General features: G+C 39.6%; 1 protein-coding gene across 1 annotated transcript; it reads left to right on the top strand.

Moving 5' to 3' along the window:
- Positions 1-4,423: 4,423 nt before the first annotated feature.
- LOC139458143 (uncharacterized) lies at positions 4,424-20,685 on the top strand. Its single transcript, XM_071239457.1, has 11 exons — positions 4,424-4,555; positions 5,486-5,553; positions 8,130-9,326; positions 10,080-10,137; positions 10,292-10,411; positions 12,073-12,769; positions 12,974-13,134; positions 13,880-13,915; positions 14,298-15,418; positions 16,101-17,324; positions 18,127-20,685. Exons 4-11 carry the CDS (start codon positions 10,092-10,094, stop codon positions 18,712-18,714), a joined length of 3,993 nt encoding a protein of 1,330 aa, XP_071095558.1. The 5' UTR covers positions 4,424-4,555; positions 5,486-5,553; positions 8,130-9,326; positions 10,080-10,091; the 3' UTR covers positions 18,715-20,685.
- The last annotated feature ends 1,647 nt before the right edge of the window (positions 20,686-22,332 follow it).

Here is a 22,332-nt window from a genome sequence, read left to right as displayed (position 1 = left end):
CCTTGATGGAATAGGTCTTCAGCAACCCATGATGCCGTAAAAGGCGACTATGCTTGTAAAATGCGACTAACGGGATTGGGTGGTCAGGCTCGCTGTCTTGGTTGATGCATGTCATCGTGTTCCACTTTGCGTGGATCGATGCTCATGATGTCAATCACTGGATTGTTTCGTCCAGAGTCGATTATTTACCGACCGTCGTCATATAGCTGGAATATTGTTGAGTGTGGCGTTAAACAACAATCAAACACAATGGACAGTGTGATCAAGGAAGACAAATTCTAGTGAGCAAATTAGTCATCGAGGAAGTTTACAACAAGTGACCATACGTTTGGCGCACTTGATATAAACATATTTATTTCCATAAAGTGGAGGGATTGGCAAACAAGCACATTTTGCTTATCTGAATGCCTCTCCCAAACATGATGCATATTATAACAAATACAAATAGCAATGTGTTGAAAGTGACATGAGAAATAGCATACATTGTATAATTGGCATTAAAGGTAAGTATTGTTCTGTAAGTGTTTATTACTGGGTTATCTTCCATAACTACAGTTACATTATTATTTACATTCAGCACAACAACATTGCAGTATCATATAGCAAAGCCATCATCTCAGACAAAATATTTAAATCGGCAAGAAGATAGCATACAAACTGTACACCGATTTCAAAATTTCAAGATTTGTTACTGTCGTTAAATTTGAATTACCATTTAGAACTGAATTTAAATCATAGCCTTTTACGAAATAATACATGTTTTGCCTTACTGTACTGTTTAAGGGACACGTAAGAAAGAAAGGGTTTGGCGCACTTGAGTGTGACCATTGCTGAGACCACACCCTATTTATATGAGTGCTATGGCACACCTGCTCGATGCATGGTTGACGACACCCGACCTTGCCTCTCTATACATAACGTGACATGTTTTAACCTGCCTCAATGCGGGTGTGTTTACCCTATCATTAAACGTACATTAAATCGGTTCTTTGTTATAGTTTCTCAGTCAACGACTGTGACGGATCCTAAAATATACTGCACACGCAAAAAGTGTTTACACACAAACAGTATGACAGGGATTTTTAGTCTTATAGTCGACGTACAGTTATGGACCTGTGGGTCTGTGGTTTATCTAGTGGGTGAGTTGGGGCTAACGACGATTTGAATAGTATTTCAGTTATATCGCGGAGTGTTAGCTTGATGTGGGAGGAGTGAGTGAGTGAGATGGGTTGATCGCCGATTTGAACAGTATTTCAGTTATATCTCGACGAGTCAGCTTGATGTTAGGGTAGGCCAGAAATAATACAGATATTAGACTTCACTACTGTGCTGACAAATTTAGAAACCTAATCAGGGCGGACCTTGATTCGAACCCACTGTCACAGCTGTCTGGAACGCCAAAGGGACGCAACTCTGCACAGCGAATTGAGACGCCTTGGTCGCCTTGCCCATCCCTGTGTTCATTTTGATAATCTAAGGTGTATATCTATGTATGGTTTTGTTTTTTTAGAAGCTTTGTAATTGTCACAAAATAGTTCGATTACAACTTAAGCACAACATGAATAATATTTAATTTAGTGAACTTATCCCCACCCCCACCCCCTCCCCACCCCTTCTTGAAATTGCTGGAATATTGCTAAATGTACATCCATCCTCACTCACTCTGTTGAAAGAACACTTTATAAAAAGACACACTATATACTAGGGAAATTATATTATTTATATAATATACTGATAGAAATATGTTGTTTTATTCCAGGGATCTTGGCATTAAAATATATCATATATTAATGCACTTGTAAGTGATCGATAAATCCAATGAAAATATGTAAGTAAAATATCGCCAGTTCTCCCAGGTCGTGCATGTCTGTTAGTGTGTAGCATACACTTCTCTTGCCTCTTATGTACCGTGGCTGACCTCTGACCTTGCCATATATGTACAGAAAACTACGGTTATAACGAACTCAAAGGGACCACTAATTTTAGTTCGTAATAACCGTAGTTCGTTATAGGCATATATACAACATTTATACAACAAATGGTCGGGATTAAAAATTAAGTTCGTTATATCGGTCAGTTCGTTATAAGCGTGTTCGTTATAAACGTACTTTACTGTATCAAAATGTAACAGACACTTTGAACCTGTTTGGGGAGTATTAGCTATTTACATTGGACACAAACGCGGCCTTTCAAACACATTTCCAACCTTTGTGCTCACATCGAGACCTGTGACCGTAACACTGACGGCGAACACAATGTAGGCTATCGTATCACGGGTAATCAGATACTGTGTTTAGGATCTCTCAAACATCCAAACAATAGGTTTCACAGGGAAGCATATAAATTACGGATGGGTCCTGATTTCATGGTAAGATTGAAATGGTCAATAAAACGCACGTTGCTGGACCAAATATACATGCACCCATATCTGTCTTATTCTTTTATACGAGACACGGATCGAGTTGATACTACGACAGTTCGGTTGTGCTTGTCTTCTTTATGTTCACTAGGATGGGTCGTAGCGATGATATTCGTGAACGATCATGCAGTCAAACCCTCCGACGTTTCTCAATGCATACTTAAACGCTGAGTTGAGGCCTAGGATTAAAGGGTCTAAATGATCAGAAAGAACGCTTATGTATGTTATGTATGAATTCCAAGGGGTTCCCCCAGGAATGTGGAAGTAGTGCGTCAGTGTTTGCGTCATTTCAAGAACACGGTCTCGTGAAAAACGTATGAACGTCAAACTGTGTCGTTCATACACTGATGAACGTCAATTTCGCGGTGACCTACCTCTCGCCCAATGGAAAAGCCGTATCAATAGTATCAACTTCAAATTTAAAAAAATATTTAAATATGAATACGACCGTGGTCTAAACTTTACTGACGCATCTGAACTTTTGCGATCTCTCTGACTGATATTGTCATGATACTTAGTTAGACACATCTAAATCCTGTATCACTGTGACTGCAATAACCCTATTTTGTAATAAAAAACTAAAATCTCGTTGATTGAGTGCGTGAATGTTATGAATGACGGATGGCGAGTTATCAACAAACTCAGCCAATCTTTACCACAGAACCCGCTTTAATTAGTAGGTTCTTACGACTGGCAGCTGCGGTGAGGTAGCCTAGTGGTTAAAGCGTTCACGCCGAAGAACCGGGTTCGATTCCCCAAATGGGTCCAATGTGTGAAGCCCATTTCTGGTCCTCCGCCCTGATATTGCTTGAATATTGCTAAAAGAGGCGTAAAACCAGACTCGCTCACTCTCACCTCGGATACTGCTGACGCAACCTGCCAGGAACCCTAACCAAGTGTTATTGCATCTGTGCAGACACAAGATTGTTTGTCTGTTTGTTGTTTCACGACGTACTCAGCAATAATCGAACTATATAACACCGGTCTGTCAATATTCGAGTCTGGACCAGACAATCCAGTGATTGACAACCTGAGCATCGATCCACGCAATTGGAATACGGTGACAAGCATCTACCAAGTCGGCAAGACTGACCACCCAATCCCGTTAGTCGCCTCTTATGACAAGCATAGTCGCCTTTTACGGCAAGCATAGTTGCCTCTTGCGTGGGTTGCTGAAGACCACTCACTCACTGAGTATACGTGTTTTCTGTCAATACATTTCATACAGACAAGCCTACTACTGTATCTCCTCACAAGTACTGAATACCAGATCATTTGAACAGGTCATTGGACCAGGATAGAAAGCGCTAGATAACCTTACGTGCATGTAATGGCCTTAACGTTTGCTTAACATAATTCATATACAAAGTGTCGTAAGAGACAACTAACGGGATCGGGTGGTCAGGCTCGCTGACTTAGTTCATGCAAATCATCGTATCCCAATTGCGTGGATCGATGCTCATGATGTCAGTCACTGGATTTTCTGGTCCAGACTCAAATATTTACAGACCGCCGTCATACCGCTGGAATATTGCTGAGTGCGGCGTTAAACAACAGTTTGATGGGGGACTACGCTGTTAGTCTAATAGCTACAACTACATATCCTGTTGTACAGTACAACACAACGACACAGAACACAACAGCACAGAAATACAACGCTGATGTCAGCGTGACCCAGGATCAATAAAGTCAATTAGAATCTAATAATAAATTATTCGAGCTACCTATTACATATAAGGATATCAGTTTACCACCGAGTGTTTAAACATTCCGAGATTTGCACAAACGTTTTGGAAACTCCTCCATAAATGTTGACAGCTGAACAAATTGTTGTGAACTGTAAATGATTTCAGTAAACAGCTGCATATAGTGTATGACTATGTGCAGTGTTTGTTATCAATGTCACGCTGACCTTGTTGGTGTAGAGTGTTGTGTACCCTATTGGGTATAGAAATAATCACATGATCCTGTTGTGTAAACAGGTTTATCTAGGTCAAACACACCTGGATTCTCACAGTTGGGTGAACGCGTCATTGCAATGTTGATAACCTGACTTACCACAGCAAAACGGATGTGACTTTGGATACCAAATGTGCTTCAGTTCACCATGGATAAGGCAACGGGAATCGGATAGAGGTAAGCTAGTGTCGTTCCCTTCAAGGATCTTGTTCCTGAAGTCGATACCCGTGGAAGCACTCCTACTCTGACATAACTGCAACAGCCGTAACGATCAGGGCCGCGTTCAATAACATGATCTTAACTCGTATGTCTGTCTATGTTATGGTCTCTGGTTTGCCTGGTTTAAACTCAGTAGTTATTAACATACTGCTGTCATATATCAGCTGGTATACTGATGCGTTTGGCATTAAGCAATAAACAAACGTGTCGCTTTGTGGAATAAGGACCCTGACTACACGCTCCATACATTACGATGGAATGTATTATACAAGTACAGTAAAGTACGTTTATAACGAACACGCTTAAAACGAACTGACGGATATAACGAACGGACTTTTTGGTCCCGACTATTTGCTATAGTTATGCTGTATATATGCTTATAACGAACTACGGTTTTAACAAACTAAAGTTAGTGGTCCCTTTGAGTTCGTTATAACCGTTGTTTACTTTAGGATAAACTGAGGACAATTCAATTTGTTCAGGTGAAGTGAGGTAAACTGGGGTTTAACGTCGCGTCCAAGAGATGAGTGCACTTATGTATGTGTGTGGATGCTTGTACTAGTCCGGACTGATGCCGATTTATAGTGCTAGCTCACTGAGATACCATGCCGCAGTTTAACGTGAATACCCCACTCAGACACAGTATACTGACTCCGAGCCGACCAGTCCTTGTTGTAGCTAATGCCGAGCGCCAGGCAGGGAAATTACAAGTACCATCTTTTAACGTCTTTTGGTATGACGCGGCCTGGGATCGAATCCCGGACATTCCGCTTTCCGGGTGAACACTCTACTACAAGACCACAGAGGCGGTGCAATTTGTTGAGAAAAGAATTGGTTTTGTTTAAAGTATATATCATGAAGTATCACCTGAACCTGTATCTGTTTCAGTACAAGATGGAAACAAGGCCTCCCAGGAGACTCGGACATGGACTCATATTTCTGTCAACGAGTAGAAGGTGTGGTTCCCTCCCCAGTTACCAATTCTGTACTATCATATATTTCAGTTGAAAGTTGGAAAAAGTGATATTTGACTGCAATGAACAGAACACTTGATATTTGACTGCAGTGAACATAACACTTGATATTTGACTGCAGTGAACACAACACTTTGACAGAACTATTGACATACAAGAGTTACCTCTCCTAACACTTGATATTTGACTGCATTGAACATAACGCTTGATATTTGACTGCAGTGAACATAACACTAGATATTTGACTGCAGTGAACATAAGACTAGATATTTGACTGCAGTAAACATAACACTAGATATTTCACTGCAGTGAACATAACACTTGATATTTGACTGCAGTGAACATAAGACTAGATATTTGGCTACAGTAAACATAACACTAGATATTTCACTGCAGTGAACATAAGACTAGATATTTGGCTACAGTAAACATAACACTAGATATTTCACTGCAGTGAACATAACACTAGGTATTTGACTGCAGTGAACATAACACTAGGTATTTGACGGCAGTGAACATAACACTTTGACGGAACGATTGTCATACAAGAGTTACCTTTCCTAACACTTGATATTTGATTGCAGTGAACATAACACTTGATATTTGACTGCCGTGAACATAAGACTAGATATGTGACTGCAGTGAACATAACACTTGATATTGGGACTGCAGTGAACTTAACACTTGATATTGGGACTGCAGTGAACATAACACTTGATATTTGACTGCCGTGAACATAACACTTGATATTTGACTGCAGTGAACATAACACTTGATATTTGACTGCATTGAACAAAACACTTGATATTTGACTACAGTGAACATAACACTTGGTATTTGACTGCAGTGAACATAACACTTGATATTTGACTGCAGTGAACATAACACTTGATATTTGACTACAGTGAACAAAACACTTTAACGGAACGATTGTCATACAAGAGTTACCTCTCCTAACACTTGATATTTGATTGCAGTGAACATAACACTTGATATTTGACTGCCGTGAACATAAGACTAGATATGTGACTGCAGTGAACATAACACTTGATATTGGGACTGCAGTGAACTTAACACTTGATATTGGGACTGCAGTGAACATAACACTTGATATTTGACTGCAGTGAACATAACACTTGATATTTGACTGCAGTGAACATAACACTTGATATTTGACTGCATCGAACATAACACTTGATATTTGACTACAGTGAACATAACACTTGATATTTGACTGCATTGAACAAAACACTTGATATTTGACTACAGTGAACATAACACTTGATATTTGACTGCAATGAACATAACACTTGGTATTTGACTGCATTGAACACAACACTTGATATTTGACTACAGTGAACATAACACTTGGTATTTGACTGCATTGAACATAACACTTGGTATTTGACTGCAGTGAACATAACACTTGGTATTTGACTGCAGTGAACATAACACTTGATATTTGACTGCATTGAACATAAGACTTGATATTTGACTGCATTGAACATGACCCTTTGACGGAACTGTTGTCATACAAGAGTGACCTTCCGTGAAATTGTATGTGTGTTAAGCGTCTAGCCCAAACACAAACTTTTAACGTCCTTGTTATGTTAGTTCGATATGGACATGGTAAAATAATGACAGATGGTCATTTATTGAGTTGACCATGTGTGTATTCGTTCGCTTCCAACAGCCGTCTCCTAGTTTTCAGGGATATTTTTTTTGTTAAAGTTGTTTTTGTATATAATCATATCTATAGTTTGATAAAGAATTTTCGTGACCCTAAATATTTTTTTATACTTTTGTTTATATTGGCTAAGATTTAACTACTTTTGAAGTCACAAATACAAGGTAGGGAGAATTCACGTGTCAAGGTTTTACATTTGTAAGGAAATAATTTCATTTTCCGGTAGATATCTACAGAAAAAGTATGATAACAAACAGGGTATTCCATGTGTCCCGTGAAATATCATGTTTCTTTCACCTCGTGAAAATATCTCCTTTCCCCCCGTCACTCGATGAGAACAACATGATATTTCACTGGACACATGAAATATGCTCTATACATGTATATTGGCTTTCATTCCGACATGGATAGAATGTTACATATATTATACCTGACATACCGTTTAGGCATACGAGAACAATTGGTCAACTTGCTGTAGTCATACACGAACTTCACTGTACATAACAGAGATGTCAACCATATTATTGTTGGTTGGTTGGTTTGTTCTTTAACGCCGCTCTCAGTAATATTCCAGCTATATGTCGGCGGTCTGTAAATAATGGAGTCTGGACGAGACAATCGTGTGATTGATATCATGAGCATCGATCCACGCAATTGGACAACCATATTAAATTAGAATTTATCTAAATCCAAACTGTATATAATCAATCGATCTGAAATAGGCACTCAAGTCTTGTAACTTCTAAAGGAGCTATCCCTTATAGTACTATTTTGACATATCATAGCATCATCATTGGACATATTCAACGCTTTGAACTTTGTAAATTAATGAAATGCTTATTTCTACGACCCTTCTTTTATTTTGTCACAGGTTGTAAGCAGTGCCAAAGAGTGCGATCACTAAAGCACAAGATCGACATACCACAGTCACATTTCCTATTCCTTGACATACCTGTCGAACTGGTATGTTTTGAAACAGGAACTGATAAAGGTTCTATCAGGAAACGAAAACAGCAGAGGAATGCCTTCTTGGTGGAGTTGGGGAAATGCGTGTCAGCTCTGAGGAATAGTAAAGGTGGGGCAGTGATTATTCACCTGAACGGATTTGATTCACATGACAACTTTCTGGATTACTTTCATGAGCTGGTTGATAACAAACTCAGCGATTTGATAGAAGATGGCAGTCTCTTTGTAGACACATACAAAAAGACCTGGTTAAAACTTACAGATTTCAAAACTGCTGGATTTGTATCAGTAATTGTAAAACCCTCACATAAAATTGTAACAGTGGATTTCAAAACAAAAGTGACTTGTGACAATTTTATTGAAGACCCTTCAGCGCTTGCATTAGAACATTTTCTAAAGACTCAACAAAGAGAAGAAGATTGCAGGAAAGAAGAACATATTTTTAAGAAAGAGGTAACAGGGGACATCGTTTCAGACACAGGACGTTTTGCTGAAAGCAGATCTGTTCAATCGAAGTCTTTTCTGTTCACAAAACACAAGGATAAAGATCTGTTGAAAGACATTGATGAATTTGTGAATTATATTTTCTATGATTTGAAACTTCGGCAATACATATCTGCTTTCTCAAAAGTGCAAGGTGGTGGTTCCTTTTACCTCGGAGTCAGTGAGAGACAGAAGACCTACACAGGCTACAAGTCAAAAGAGTATGTTGCCGATGGGTTCGAAATAAACGAATTCAAGCGCAGGGAATTTGAAAGGAAGCTACTTGAAAAGGTTAAATCTGAGATCAGTGTATATGACCTTAAGCACATTGAGGACGAAACGCCTACAAAAGTCGCTGATCCAGATATATTAAAAGTTGTGTTTCATAGTGTGAACTCAGAACAGAAGCTGGTCGTCTTAGAACTAATAGTGTCACAGGTTGTCCAAGGTATTGTGTTTTATGAGAAGGAAGGCCCGGAGTCTTACAAGGTGGACGAAACCGGTGATGCTGTTCGCCTGACATTTAAAGAGTGGTGTCAAAGGTTTTTACAGAGCAAGATACGACCATGCACATATAATCTCCAAGAATAACAATAATCAACCACAACATCTGTAGGAGGTAGGATATTTTTTATTCACATTTCATAACTTGTCCTTGTCACTTGTCCTTGTCACTTGTCCTTGTCACTTGTCCTTGTCACTTGTCCTTGTCACTTGTCACTTGTCCTTGTCACTTGTCACTTGTCACTTGTCCTTGTCACTTGTCACTTGTCCTTGTCACTTGTCCTTGTCACTTGTCACTTGTCCTTGTCACTTGTCCTTGTCACTTGTCCTTGTCACTTGTCACTTGTCACTTGTCCTTGTCACTTGTCCTTGTCACTTGTCACTTGTACTATATGCACCTCTGCACTGAAATAGCATGTAGGCTCAAATATTACCTAAGGAAAATGAGTGAGGGAGGGAGTTGGGCTTATTGTCGATTTGAAAATTGTTTCAAATACATTGGGGTAAATGTAATGTTGGTGAAAATCCCAAACTGAGGTAGGGGATAGACGTTTACCATGTTGATAAAAAGCCATAAGTATTGATGATGTGCTGTTTTTGTGAACAAAACCTTGATTAGTGAATCCCTCTGCGGCTCTTTAGGCTGCTTGGCCGACTGTTTCACGCCCTGTTTTAAAACAGTTATACATCTTAAAGATAATTTTCTCGAAGGCATCAACATACGTTTATCAATGATACACATTTAGAACATTTTCCGAATATTATTATGTTACTTTCAGTTGATATGGTATGCGTATGAATGTACATTTGATAGGATGTCCAGCACTTTACAGTTAAATGGCGTCATAAGAGCTTGTTTGTGTTACAGCGTTGCTAAAAGATGGAGACTTCCGATTGGAACAAACCCCGTGTCATATATTTGAAAGGTAATCAGTTTTCTCACAAACACGTTAAAAGCAATAACAACATTATTGTAAGAACAAAGCAATTCCTTTTTTTTCAAGCTTGTTCCCATTGCTAGTTTGGGACGGAATCAAGTTTTATAATGTCAGTCGTACATGTTTATGACTTTATGTTCAGATAAAATTGACAAATCTACAGCAAGAGGTGTGGAATTTGTGAGCTTTGACCAGGATCCACCCGACTTCAAACAGACAGACGATTGCTTGAATAAGATCGTACAGCATGTCTTTCAAAAAGGTATTGTTTCAATCTATCCTATCAAACATTATAGATGTGAATAAATAGATGTCCTTATCTTCTTCAACATTTACATCAGAAAATTAAATTTACATCTCTGATAGTGCATGGTGCTAGTATTTACATAAACATGTCAGTGGACTTATGCCTTCCTGTGTCGACTTGGGCTCAATGTGGTCTGGCATTTTCATCTTGCAGTCCAACATTTATGCCGATAATTCTACAATTACAATGGAACAGCGACAGGCCACAAAGTGTCAACATATCACTCGCCAGTCGAATGTTCACACTAACCATTTCAGTTCGCCTGTCATGTGTCATGCCGCCCCACAGCATGACACCACCGCCCCCACACCCATCATGGTCACGAATTGTTGCCCTTGCATACCGCTAGCCGCTACGTCGTCAGCACTACTTTCTGCCATCTGTAAATCGGAAGCAAAAGTGTCTGTACAAATGGTCTAATGCCAATGGCGCCAACCGTCCCTGGTGTTGCCTAGTCTGCCCAGTCGTTTACACTTATTGTAAGGTGTGAGGGTCACCGTTGTTTTCTGGCTGGATACATGGAGCTGGTTGAAATTCTCCTTCCCGTTATTCAATGGAATTCTCTACTGATAACAGGAGCAGATTTGAATCTTTTAGGTAATGAGACGATATTGTTTAGGTGTCGTTTATTTAGGCCTCCCAGTCCAAAAGTCCCATTGCAACCCCTCTCGTTTGTCCCACAGTCAAGAAACTTCACTTTTTGATTTTCCCAAAATTCTGTCGACTTAGGCGATTGACGCCCCACTCCCTCCTCATACAGACGCCATCGTACCCACACTTCGTCACTTCGTCTGTTCGTTGAGACACTCCCTCCTCACACAGACGCCATCGTACCCACACTTCGTCACTTCGTCTGTTCGTTGAGACACTCCCTCCTCACACAGACGCCATCGTACCCACACTTCGTCACTTCAGGGGCATTGTTCAAGCTTAGCTCAGTTGCATTAACGATTGTGAGTTCCACTACAGGCACACGCAGCTTGGCTTGTGTGTGCACGTGCTGTTCATGCATAATGTGAAATTTCATCGTAAATGGATGTTGTGTTCTGATGCAGCAGCTCGGGATAGTACAGGTACACCTCAATGATAGCTACAAATCAAATCACTAGTTCCTATATTTGTTGTAGGTAGTATGTACATAAATATATCTGGATAACAATGGAAAGACATTTCGATACAACAGATGTAAAGAAGAGATATTCTGAAACATTTTTCAAATTTATGATATATTCACAGATCCTTAATGATATGCGTTCCAAAGAACGCAGTTTCATTATTCCAGATTGTATTTGAACTGAGCTCCAGGATATTGCAAACATATCATTCTCTTCCAGGAGTTCAATTTGAACATAGCTTTCAGCATCCAGTTTGTCAGTAAGGATGAAGAGTTCATTTCGATCACTGATAAAATACAAACAGTGTCAAAGTATATGACTGTATAACGAATTGAAGGTCGTTGTGAAACTTGGGTTATAATCAATTGTGTTATTAATAACGTCAGAACCTTAAAGACAAATTATATTTGTATCTATCACAAAAACAAACTAATCGATATCCATGCTCAATTTTGAATAATATATATGCAGCTTGTTTTGATAAACATTTTAATTGTTTAGGTGAAGTCGCAGTATACCCTCCGTCAAATACACCTCTGCCAGAACAACAACATATAACTCTAAAACAATGGACAGAGAGGCATGCCAAGTCTGGACTTGTGTACCACGGTCTTGACCTTACCCCATTTTCAAAGTCCAAAGCACCAAATCGCTCGAAGCACGTAATAACTAATATCTTACTGATCATCCAAAATCTCCCTCCATCCGTTCTAACAGTCACAGATGAAGATCAGGACCAGGCAGCATACGAGTACAACCTATTCACCGTGAGGCAGCTGATTCAGACAATTTTGTCATTCACGAGCCATCATGTTAGTGCAGTGTATGGCTTAGTGACACTGGATGACTTGTCAACAGAAGAACTATTTCACAAGAGATTGGAGACAATTGTTAAGGATAAATCTGAATCTAGCATTTCAAGGTCATTGGTCATGCCAAGGAGAAAAACAAAAGACATCGTTTATGCATTCTTGGCCTCGCTTTCTGCTACAAATGTCATTGAAGAAGGGTCTACATGGTTTCTCACAGTGGAACAGTTCAGGATAATCACTGAACACTTTAACACACCCAGTGTGACAATCGTGGCACAGTCTGGTACTGGAGGTAGCGTTTTGTTAATGGAAGTGGCATACAGGCTTGACCGGCTAAGTCCTACCCTGGGATTGATTTGGGCTGACAAATACATACACACACTCAGGTAGGGGCTGTTATATAACTGCTAGGAATTGTTACATGTATGGGTAACATAACTATTCTTCAAATGGGTAATTTTGCATCCTGTTTATCGCTAAGCGTATGTTGTACATTTTGTAGCATATACTAATGATAATGAACACAGACACTTCATATAAACTTTGTCTTTGATTGTGTTGTCATTTTGCTATGCATGTTGCAAAAACAGAAAAAGAAGGCTTTGCAGCAGCTTACTGACACTACCAGAACTGCAGGAGAAAATCGGTGATGGGCAAGCAGTGGAGGAAGTCAACATCGTGACGAACAGACCATGCAGTGAACTGGCTGGCCTGCATAACAGAGGTGCATTCTGGTGCATCAAGGATCAACGTAAGTATTTTGTATGTTATCGATGTTCCTTCTGTTCTAAATACCATTATAATCTCATTATAATCAGATCTTAGTTCTCACGACCGCTAAACAAAGATCTGAGGACATCCGATTACAGGTCACGTCAGAAAGACCTTTCGCGAATATTGACCGACCAATGAAATCACTAACAAAGAACTCGACATTAACCAATCAGATAGCAGCTTTCTTACGCAGCTCTAGTTTCAAACTGCTGACATCCATTCCAGACTATGCTATGAATATTCTTGAACAAAGTTCTTAATTTAAATTTGAAAAAATTACAAAAGAACATTCTGGAATGTCTAGCAGATGACTGAGGTTGTATGGCATCACTTCCCGTGGGCTGTGCAAAGGCTCTGCCGTTCAAATGTTTATCCTACTGAAGCGAGAGGTCGACGACGATTTGACAGAATCAGCCCTGAAGCCCACAACTGTCGGTCATAATACGCCGTGTTAACCTTTTCGAGGTAGCATAATTAAAGAACAAAACTTCCGATTGTCACGTTCCTGATCTTGTAAGGCTCTTATTGGTCGGATGAAAGGCCCTCACATCTTTGTTTGGCTTTATGTTTTAATTTATTTCAAGCCATTCTTCACGAGCTATTCTAGAACAGTCATTCAAAATGACAAATGGCTACTGTTTATTGTATATGTGATAACTACTAAATATGAACTGTTACGCTGGAGAAAAGTATATGTTAAGTCAGTCTGTTATCTCTTGCAGTTTCTGAGCGTGAACAAATGTTCCGTGAGCTGAAAGGTAAGAACCTTACACGTATACTGCACACGACTAACGGGATCGGGTGGTCGGGCTCGCTGGTTTGGTTGATGCATGTCATCGATCCCAATTGCGTGGATCGATGGTCATGACATAAATCACTGGATTGTCTGGGCCAGACTTGATTATTTACAGACCACCGTCATAAAGCTGGAATATTGCTGAGTGCGGTGTTAAACAAACAAACAAACAAAAACATCAAGACCGAAAAGATCGTGATAAAATATAATTGAAATTCACATTAAAAACATATACTAGTATATGAATGTTATGTCAAAGGACATTATTTTTCTACATAACAATCGATGTGTTTTTCAGCCTGATAATAAAACAAACGTTCCTTTGTTTCCTTTGTCATGTACAGATAAAACATATGAAGAAATCAGATCAGGAGTACAGGGTACAGTCATGACGTCGGCAGCAGAAGACACTAAGATGAAGTTGCAGCATGGAGAAACACTGGTCACTTTGATTGGAAACTATGCAACTGGAAAGTCAACAGTGGGGTATACCATTCTCAATGATCTTGCACAGGGCGGACATAATGTGTTCATCATAGACGTTCCAGAGGAATACTGGCTGGTGAAGGATTATGTTCAGGATTATACTATCATGATTGTCAATGCTTTCGGTGCATTGCAATTTGACAAAACTGCTTTAACCCGCTGGCAAGGAGTTCTGAACAATGCCCTGAACGAATGTAAGAACACAATGCATTTACTGTTTCTTGGAAATCGAAATGTGATTGATGAGGCTGTCAAGGCTGATGACACAGTCAGAGAAATAACAGATCCACGCAGAGTTGTTGACCTTACCAACAAAGAATTCCACACAGAAAAGGAAAAGCGGAAACAGCTGAAGCAATTGTTGTTAAACTCGGGCATTGAAATGGATGAAGACACACAGCAGCATATTTGTGCTCAGTTTACAGGAGATGGTTTCTTTCACTACTGCAGAATGTTTACAGAGATAAAGGTTGTGAACAAATCATGTGATCCTAAAAGGTTCTTTGATACCCCGATGGAGTATCTCAATGATATCATTGATGTTGCTCTGAGAAGAAAGCGGATGGTAGCAGTTTTGAAGGAGGTTGTCAGTAGAGATGGGAAACTGAACGAGCTACATGTTAACACAAAGAAACGATCCATTATTTGTTTCCTTGCTCAATTTATCCTTAAGCGAGACAAGGACATCGTGAGATTCAGTACACCTGCTGTGTCGCGCAGAGTCGTTGTTGCCCTCTGTGCTCAAGATGGTACCTTCCTTAACGGGAACCTCTTTAATCCTGTTGTTCTTCAACACATGAAGTGTGGCGCTGGTCGGTCTGCTGATCATATCTACCTACCCCTGGAAAGAGTGGAGGAATTTTGCAAAGGTGTTGTTAAACAGTTGCACAAGAAGAACTTCCGACTCATGCAGTATGATATCTTCAAGGACAAAATATTGTGTGAAGAAGTTTTTGATGCTTTCTTCAAATCCAAACAGGTGTGGTATTTTGAGACGACTGACTAATACTAACAGAGGCAGTGGTAGTTATGTGTTAATGACATTCAGAAGCCTAAACAAGATGATTAATCTTTGTGTGGATGAGTAAGCATGGTTTCATGCAGTGCTAAGTTATATCACATGTTGAACTGAATTTGCAGAGTCGCGTTCCTTGGGCATGCCAGAAACCTATGATTGTGGGTTCGAATCCCGGTTCGCCCCGATTATGTTTCTAGGTTTGTCAGCACCATACCCATGCTCGTGGGTTTCACCGAAGTGGTAAACGTCTGAGACCTGCATCACTTCGGGCTTTCCTCCCACATTAAGCTGACATGCCGTGATATAACTGGAATTCTGTAAAAAGCGGAGTTAAACCAAAACTCACTCACACACTCACAAAATGTAACTACATGTACTTCATGAGCTGTTTCGTAATACGCGGGTCATTCAAGGAAGGAATAAATCAGTAATTCATCTCTAAAAGAGATTCCCAGTTTGAAATATTGAACAGTTTAGATACCAAAAACCCTTACTCTACACAAACAAAATGTCCAATATATGAAGACAGGGACGCATTTGAACCTAACTATTCCTTAAATGAGTTGAATGTTATCTGTGAGTGTGTTTTTTTATATATTTGTATATGATAACAAAGTGATTATTTCTGTTTTGGGAACCGAAGATGGATGTTGACACGGTGGGAGAGACGGGAGACACACTCCTTCACGTGATGTCAAATTCTCAGAATGAAACTGGGATGGGGATGCTGCTGAACTTCAAAGCTGACGTCAACATTCGTAGTGAAAATCTAGGAAAGTCTGCATTGCATTTTGTGTGTGAAAACAAAAATGTCAATGAAGATGTTCTTGATATTTTACTTGAGGCTGGTTCTGATATAAACATGAAAGACTCCCGTGGCAAAACTCCACTGCATCTGGTGATGAGTAGAAAGGATCCTAGCATAGAGATCATCGCGAAGTTCATCACATCCGGAGCCAATCCAGATATCAAAGACTCACAAGGCAGCACGTCGCTTCACATTTGTTTCAAAATAGCAAGAACAGTGACACAGTTGCAGGATATAATGAAGGCCTGTCCTCGAGCAGATGTTAATCTACCCAGTGGAACTGGAAGAACTCTGCTTCATTACGCATGCAGGAGAGTTGATGTTAATAGCAACATTATAGAAACACTCCTTGCGCATGGTGCAGATGTTAACAAAACAGACATTACCAAAAGGACACCCCTTCACACTCTGTGTGCAAGTCACCATACATTTAGTGAAGTCATGGAAAAAGACAACGGAATGAATACAGCTGTGCTCAGGCTGTTGTCTGACAACGTAGAGAACATAGATGCAATGGAGGAGCATGGACGGACAGCACTCCACATGCTGTGTGCAAGAAGTGATGTCAGCGATATTGCAGTTGACGTAGTAACGTCACATAGCCCTGACCTTTGCATCACTGACGTATCTGGTATGACGCCCTTACATTATCTCTGCATAGGAGACTCAAGCCGAGCCATAATGGGAGTGGTGGAAAAGATGAGAGATGTGAACATCACGATTAACAGTGGTGAAAGGAGAGGTCAGTCCCCATTGCATCTGGCGTGCATTACTGCAAACGCAAACCCAGAGGTTGTTAGAGTCCTACTTGACCACAAGGCTAATATCTTACTGACCGATGCAGAGGGAAGGACGCCTCTCCACTACCTGTGCCAGGCTGCTAAGACGTTCCACTTTGACAGACAAAACGCTTCTATCACATCCAGCTTTGATGTAATGAACAGACAGATTTTAGCAGAACGGTTGGAAATTGGCTTTCTTCTTCTTGAGAGAGCCCGGCATCGGAGAAACAGAAGGTCTCTTGTCATAGATCAGAATAGCAGTGGATACAGTTCTGAGGTACGTTGCTTTTGTGAACAGCAATTGATCACTATAATTAGTGAACACACGCATTACGTATTAAAGGTAAATTTCATCATTGTGGAAGATTGATTACTTCAAATGTCCCTTGAATAATTTGCTTATAAACAATTTAAACCAAAGTTGTGTACATGCATTGTGTATATTAAACTGCACCAGTCAGTGTGTATTGACATTTGTGTTCCCCAGGTAGAAATGTCAAGGTATTTCATGGTCTTATTTTCCTGAAATGCGCGACTTGTTGATACTTACGTACAAACTTTTAGGAACACTGACATTAAAGAACAAGGTACTGCTCTACATGCTATATTATAACGGTAACGCTAATTTTTCAGGGCATTATCATTTGCAGAAGCTCGTGGTCATCGATTAACTGCCCGATGAAGGAGGGCAGTTGAATGGACCGAGGACTTCTGCAAATGATAATGCCCTAGAAAAGCGCGTTACCGTTATTATAGCTAAATGGGCGGAATTTGTTTTCAAATTTAAAGAAAGAACAATATCGGTTTTGAATCAATTACTGCAATCAACACGAATGTCACTTACCCACTTTTACAAATATGGAAACGTCATAGAACAGACCAGATGACGTCACTATTGAACGTGACGTCACCTATCTCTACCTTATGACGTCACCGGCGTGATAATAGCCCGTCGTCAAGGAATATGGGGGCATTAACAACTAACAGTGGCCCGCTCATCCTTGATAACAGGGGGATGGTTTAATGACAATTCTATCCAATTTAGCTATAAGAAACTATATGAGACCATTTGTTCACAGGAAGCAACCCTTAAGCAGGAAAAGCAGCATGTCGTTGCCTTAAACAGGGATTATGCCATCATGACTGATGCTGACGGCAGAACGGCCCTACACATGTTGTGCATGCAGCTGGAACAAGACATCCCCGTGGATCTGTTCGACATCCTGGTGAAATGCACAGATGTTGGTAAAGTGGATTATTATGGAATGACCAGTCTGCACTACCTCTCACTACAAGGGTCTTGGAAGCTGATTGACAAGATTGCAACACCCTCCAACATTAACAAACCAGTTGAGCAGAACACAACTGGAAAAGGAAAGGCTGTTGCTCTTCCAGGCCAAACTGCATTGCATCTAGCATGCCTTTCAGCAAGACCTGATGTCAAGGTTGTCAGTGTGTTGAGAGCTAAAGGTGCAAATAGTCGCTTTGCCGACAGCACTGGCAAAACAGCGTTGGACTATATGAAGGATAGACAGAAGCTGATTGTGTTTCAACCTTTCTCTCTGGATTTCAAAGCAGTTTCTGATGTAGACGACAAAACTGCCCAGAATGAGAGGCAGAAGATCCATCATCTTCTCGAAGACGCATATGTCGAAGCTCAAGAGTGATATTTCTATTGTTAATTGTCTGACAACCGTTCACTTTCAAAAGGATTTCAAAGAATAGCATGACAATAACGTACGTTAACATCTCCAGAAGGTAAAACACAAGATGAAACATTGCCTCGATGAGGCATGTGATAATGTCCCAGATGGAGACTGACATATCAGACAACGGTTTAGATCCAGAAAGTTCTTCAAAGGACATGCAAACCTGTGAAATACAGAATCCATAACAGAACCTACATCACAAGAACAAAGAGAAAATCTGTGTACTGTGTATTATCACAAGAAGCTTACTCGGGGCCATTATCACTATTTGATAGTGATTCATAAACACATGGTCGCGATAGCCGGAATCGTACAATCGACTCTGCTTTTAGCAGATATTTCTATTGGATGTGGAAAGGATTTTGTCGCTTTATTTACAGTGATCCGCCCGTATAGTCTTCATTGTACTGTATGCGCATTTTAGCTGATTTTGCACTTTGGGTGGCACTGCTGCATCCCCTCTGTTCACTTAATCATGCGATTCTGTAATCTTTTAAAACCTATCGTACAATTCACCTTGCATTCAATGTTCACGTGTGCGTCATTGAATTACAGTTGTATGATACAATATTTCATTAACATACTGTATGTGTAGATATTGCACTTGTGAAAGATTCAAACACCATCACAGTAACATTACATGATATATTCGATGGTTTTAATATTGATGTTTTTTAGCTTCATCCCAGTGTACACATCTGTCTTGTTTTGCATCCTTTTGTGATTTATTGCATCATTTTTGTTACTGAACTTGTGTCTTGGTTGTCATGGTTATCAGTTTTCCGTCGGTAGCTGATTGTGAACGTAAATGTTGTACGTTCATGCCAGGCCTATAAAGTCCAGATATATCAATTGGAAACAACTTCCCATTTTCGCACTCATTTGTTAAGCAAACTTCGAACTTTTATTTTATCGGTTAAAGCTCCATTCGCAATTGAAAAAGGGTAAAATTCTATTCCTGGTCAACGATGTTTATGTCGTTTACAGGAATGGTGAAGCAATGCCATGCTATATCTTTCCCATCGGAAATGCAAATCAATATCATACTTCAGTTGCAACTTTGTTTTTACGTTAAAGCGATATCACTCTCTTAAAATCTCTTGACATGTGGTCTGTTTATGTGATTATGCTTGATTAGCAATAATTGTATAAAAGCTGGTTACTTTAAACCGAAGTTTACTTTGCACCTCTGTGAATATTCAACGTATGCTCAGTCCGTTGCAATTAATATGTTTTGACTGTTGTATATCACATCATACTTTAGCATTGGTCATTGACATACTATCTAATATAATGTTGAGAAGGTTGTAATTCTTGTGAAGGGAACCAAAGCCATTATATAAGTAATGAAGCTCGCTTGCCCACGTGTAGATATGACACGTGCTTATATTTTGCTTTATGAACAGTTTGATAAATATATCACAAATAAAGGATTGATTTAGATCTAGTACCAGGCGCATACACATAACACCACTGACGTGTCGTGCTTTCAAGGTTGTGCAATTTCCACTGCCCACACTGAAGCATGTGTGACACATGTGTTGTCTCTTTGGGCAAGTGACTTTGGCCGCAATGTGCCTCTGTTCACCCAGCAGTGAGTGGGTACCCGGTAGGATGATATGGTTGTTAACCTTCTAGCGCCTCACAATCAGCTTGCCTTGTATTCACCCCTGAGAATCAATGATTGTTGAGGGCACTCTAATCCACTGACTGGATAATTATGCGCATAAAAGCGCCATATAAATGCACTATTGTCAGTAGTATTGTTAAACGCTTCATGGTGAAAAGAAGATCAGCATGGACAATGTTGCATTGTGTTATTTGGCAATAATTTGGCAAGTCATATTGATTATTGTTTTCATTCATACCACTTACTGTGAATATAAACGTTGCTTTCAAATAAATAAATATTGTGCTTTTCCATGTTAATGATTATGTTTTAATGTTCAATACTACAGGAGAACTCTTCTTTTAGAACCAATGAATATATCAAAGCAAACATCTTGTACAAGATGTTAACACACTGCCTTTACACCTTCAATTTTAACATACAGTAAACTACGGTTATAACGAACTCAAAGGGACCACTAATTTTAGTTCGTTATAACCGTAATTCGTTATAAGCATACATACAGCATAACTACAGCATATTGTCGGGAATAAAAAGTTAGTTCGTTATAAGCGTGTTCGTTATAACCGTAGTTTACTGTATCTTGTATTTATATAGTTGCAGTCGTTCAGAACCGCGCCACTATCTCCAGGAGAACGTTACACTATAAGGAGCGGGACTTGGTTTTTGGAATGTGAATTATTCAATTAACTTGAACCAAATGGTCTATGATATATGTATCATCGAAAGAGGAAAGTTTGTGAATGTACATTTCATTGTTACATCTAAACTGAAGGGGGAAATAATTATATAACGTTTGTGTTTTATGTAATTGAAAATTTAACGAACATTTGTTACATTTGATAGTGTCCATTTAGCCATCGCTCCTTCCTGCTACAATTGGTTAAAATAACTCTGTGCACGTGGCTGGCACATTTTGTGTAAATGTAGATTGGTTCAATGAAGACTGGGGTATCAAATGAATTTGAAATCATGTTTGAAATGTTGTAAACCTATGCCCAAAATGCAAAAGTATTGATTTTCAAAGATAAGATGTTTAAATACCCATACGCAGTTGCTTATTAAGAGATTTTGTGTATAAATGTTTAAATTGAAATGTTTAAATGAATTGATATTTTCAAAAATACATCTCAAGTTGGGTTGACCGACGTTTCATTAAGGACTTGAGTAAGACAAGTAGTTGCTCGGTGATGTTAATACAGTCCAGTGACAGAATCCACTGTCTTTAGACACACAGCCAACGGCTGAGACTAGAACTTCAGGACCCTATTTGTGAAATCCAACCCCCCGTTGTGATCAGTGTATGGGACATTTGAAGACTTGATAGTCGAGTATATAGTTGTTTTAGTGACATTGTTGTATATGATTCCTGTGTGACGTTCACATGTAACCGTCATGATCAGGGACTGTTACCTTGTCCATAACTGTTTACTCGTCAACTCGGGTCCAGATGTTACCCTACACCGCACACATAACACGTCAATAGACACATCGCAGGTATAGGTTGACATTAGTGGGAGTATTCCTTGACTGTTGATAAAGCGCCAGTACAGTTCAGGTCCTGGACATACAAGTAACTTAACCAGCTAACTTAAGATATTTCCAGCTGAAAATTTAACATTTGATGAAACCAACTGAGAGGTATAGTTGTTTTATTGTTAATCACGTTTGAAGCTTCTTACGGGTACTGAAAGTCAGAACAGCTTTACGAGTGTATTCGGATATTCTGCTTGCCTCACGAATGTGAATCTAACAATAGAAGGGGACCTTTCAGCAAGTATACAGTAAAGGGTCCACTAAATTTACTTCATAATAACCGTAGTTCGTTAAAAGCACATACCCAGCATATATACACCAAATGGACGGGGCCAAAAAACAGTTCGTTATATCCGTCAGTTCGTTATAAGCATGTTCGTCATAAACGTAGGATCTTGTACTACGTATTA

The sequence above is a fragment of the Haliotis cracherodii genome, unplaced genomic scaffold (assembly GCF_022045235.1).
Source record: "Haliotis cracherodii isolate W230 unplaced genomic scaffold, xgHalCrac1.p SCAF_12, whole genome shotgun sequence".
Taxonomy (NCBI): Eukaryota; Metazoa; Mollusca; class Gastropoda; order Lepetellida; family Haliotidae; genus Haliotis; species Haliotis cracherodii.
This window is presented reverse-complemented; position numbering and strand designations above follow the sequence as displayed.

Excerpts from the sequence above, each read along its gene's own strand:
- LOC139458143 (XM_071239457.1), top strand. The coding sequence starts at position 10,092 with ATGGAGACTTCCGATTGGAACAAACCCCGTGTCATATATTTGAAAG. Across the intron at positions 13,135-13,879 it reads CTGGTGCATCAAGGATCAAC|TTTCTGAGCGTGAACAAATG; the intron begins GTAAGTATTTTG and ends TATCTCTTGCAG. Across the intron at positions 17,325-18,126 it reads GCAGTGGATACAGTTCTGAG|GAAGCAACCCTTAAGCAGGA; the intron begins GTACGTTGCTTT and ends ATTTGTTCACAG.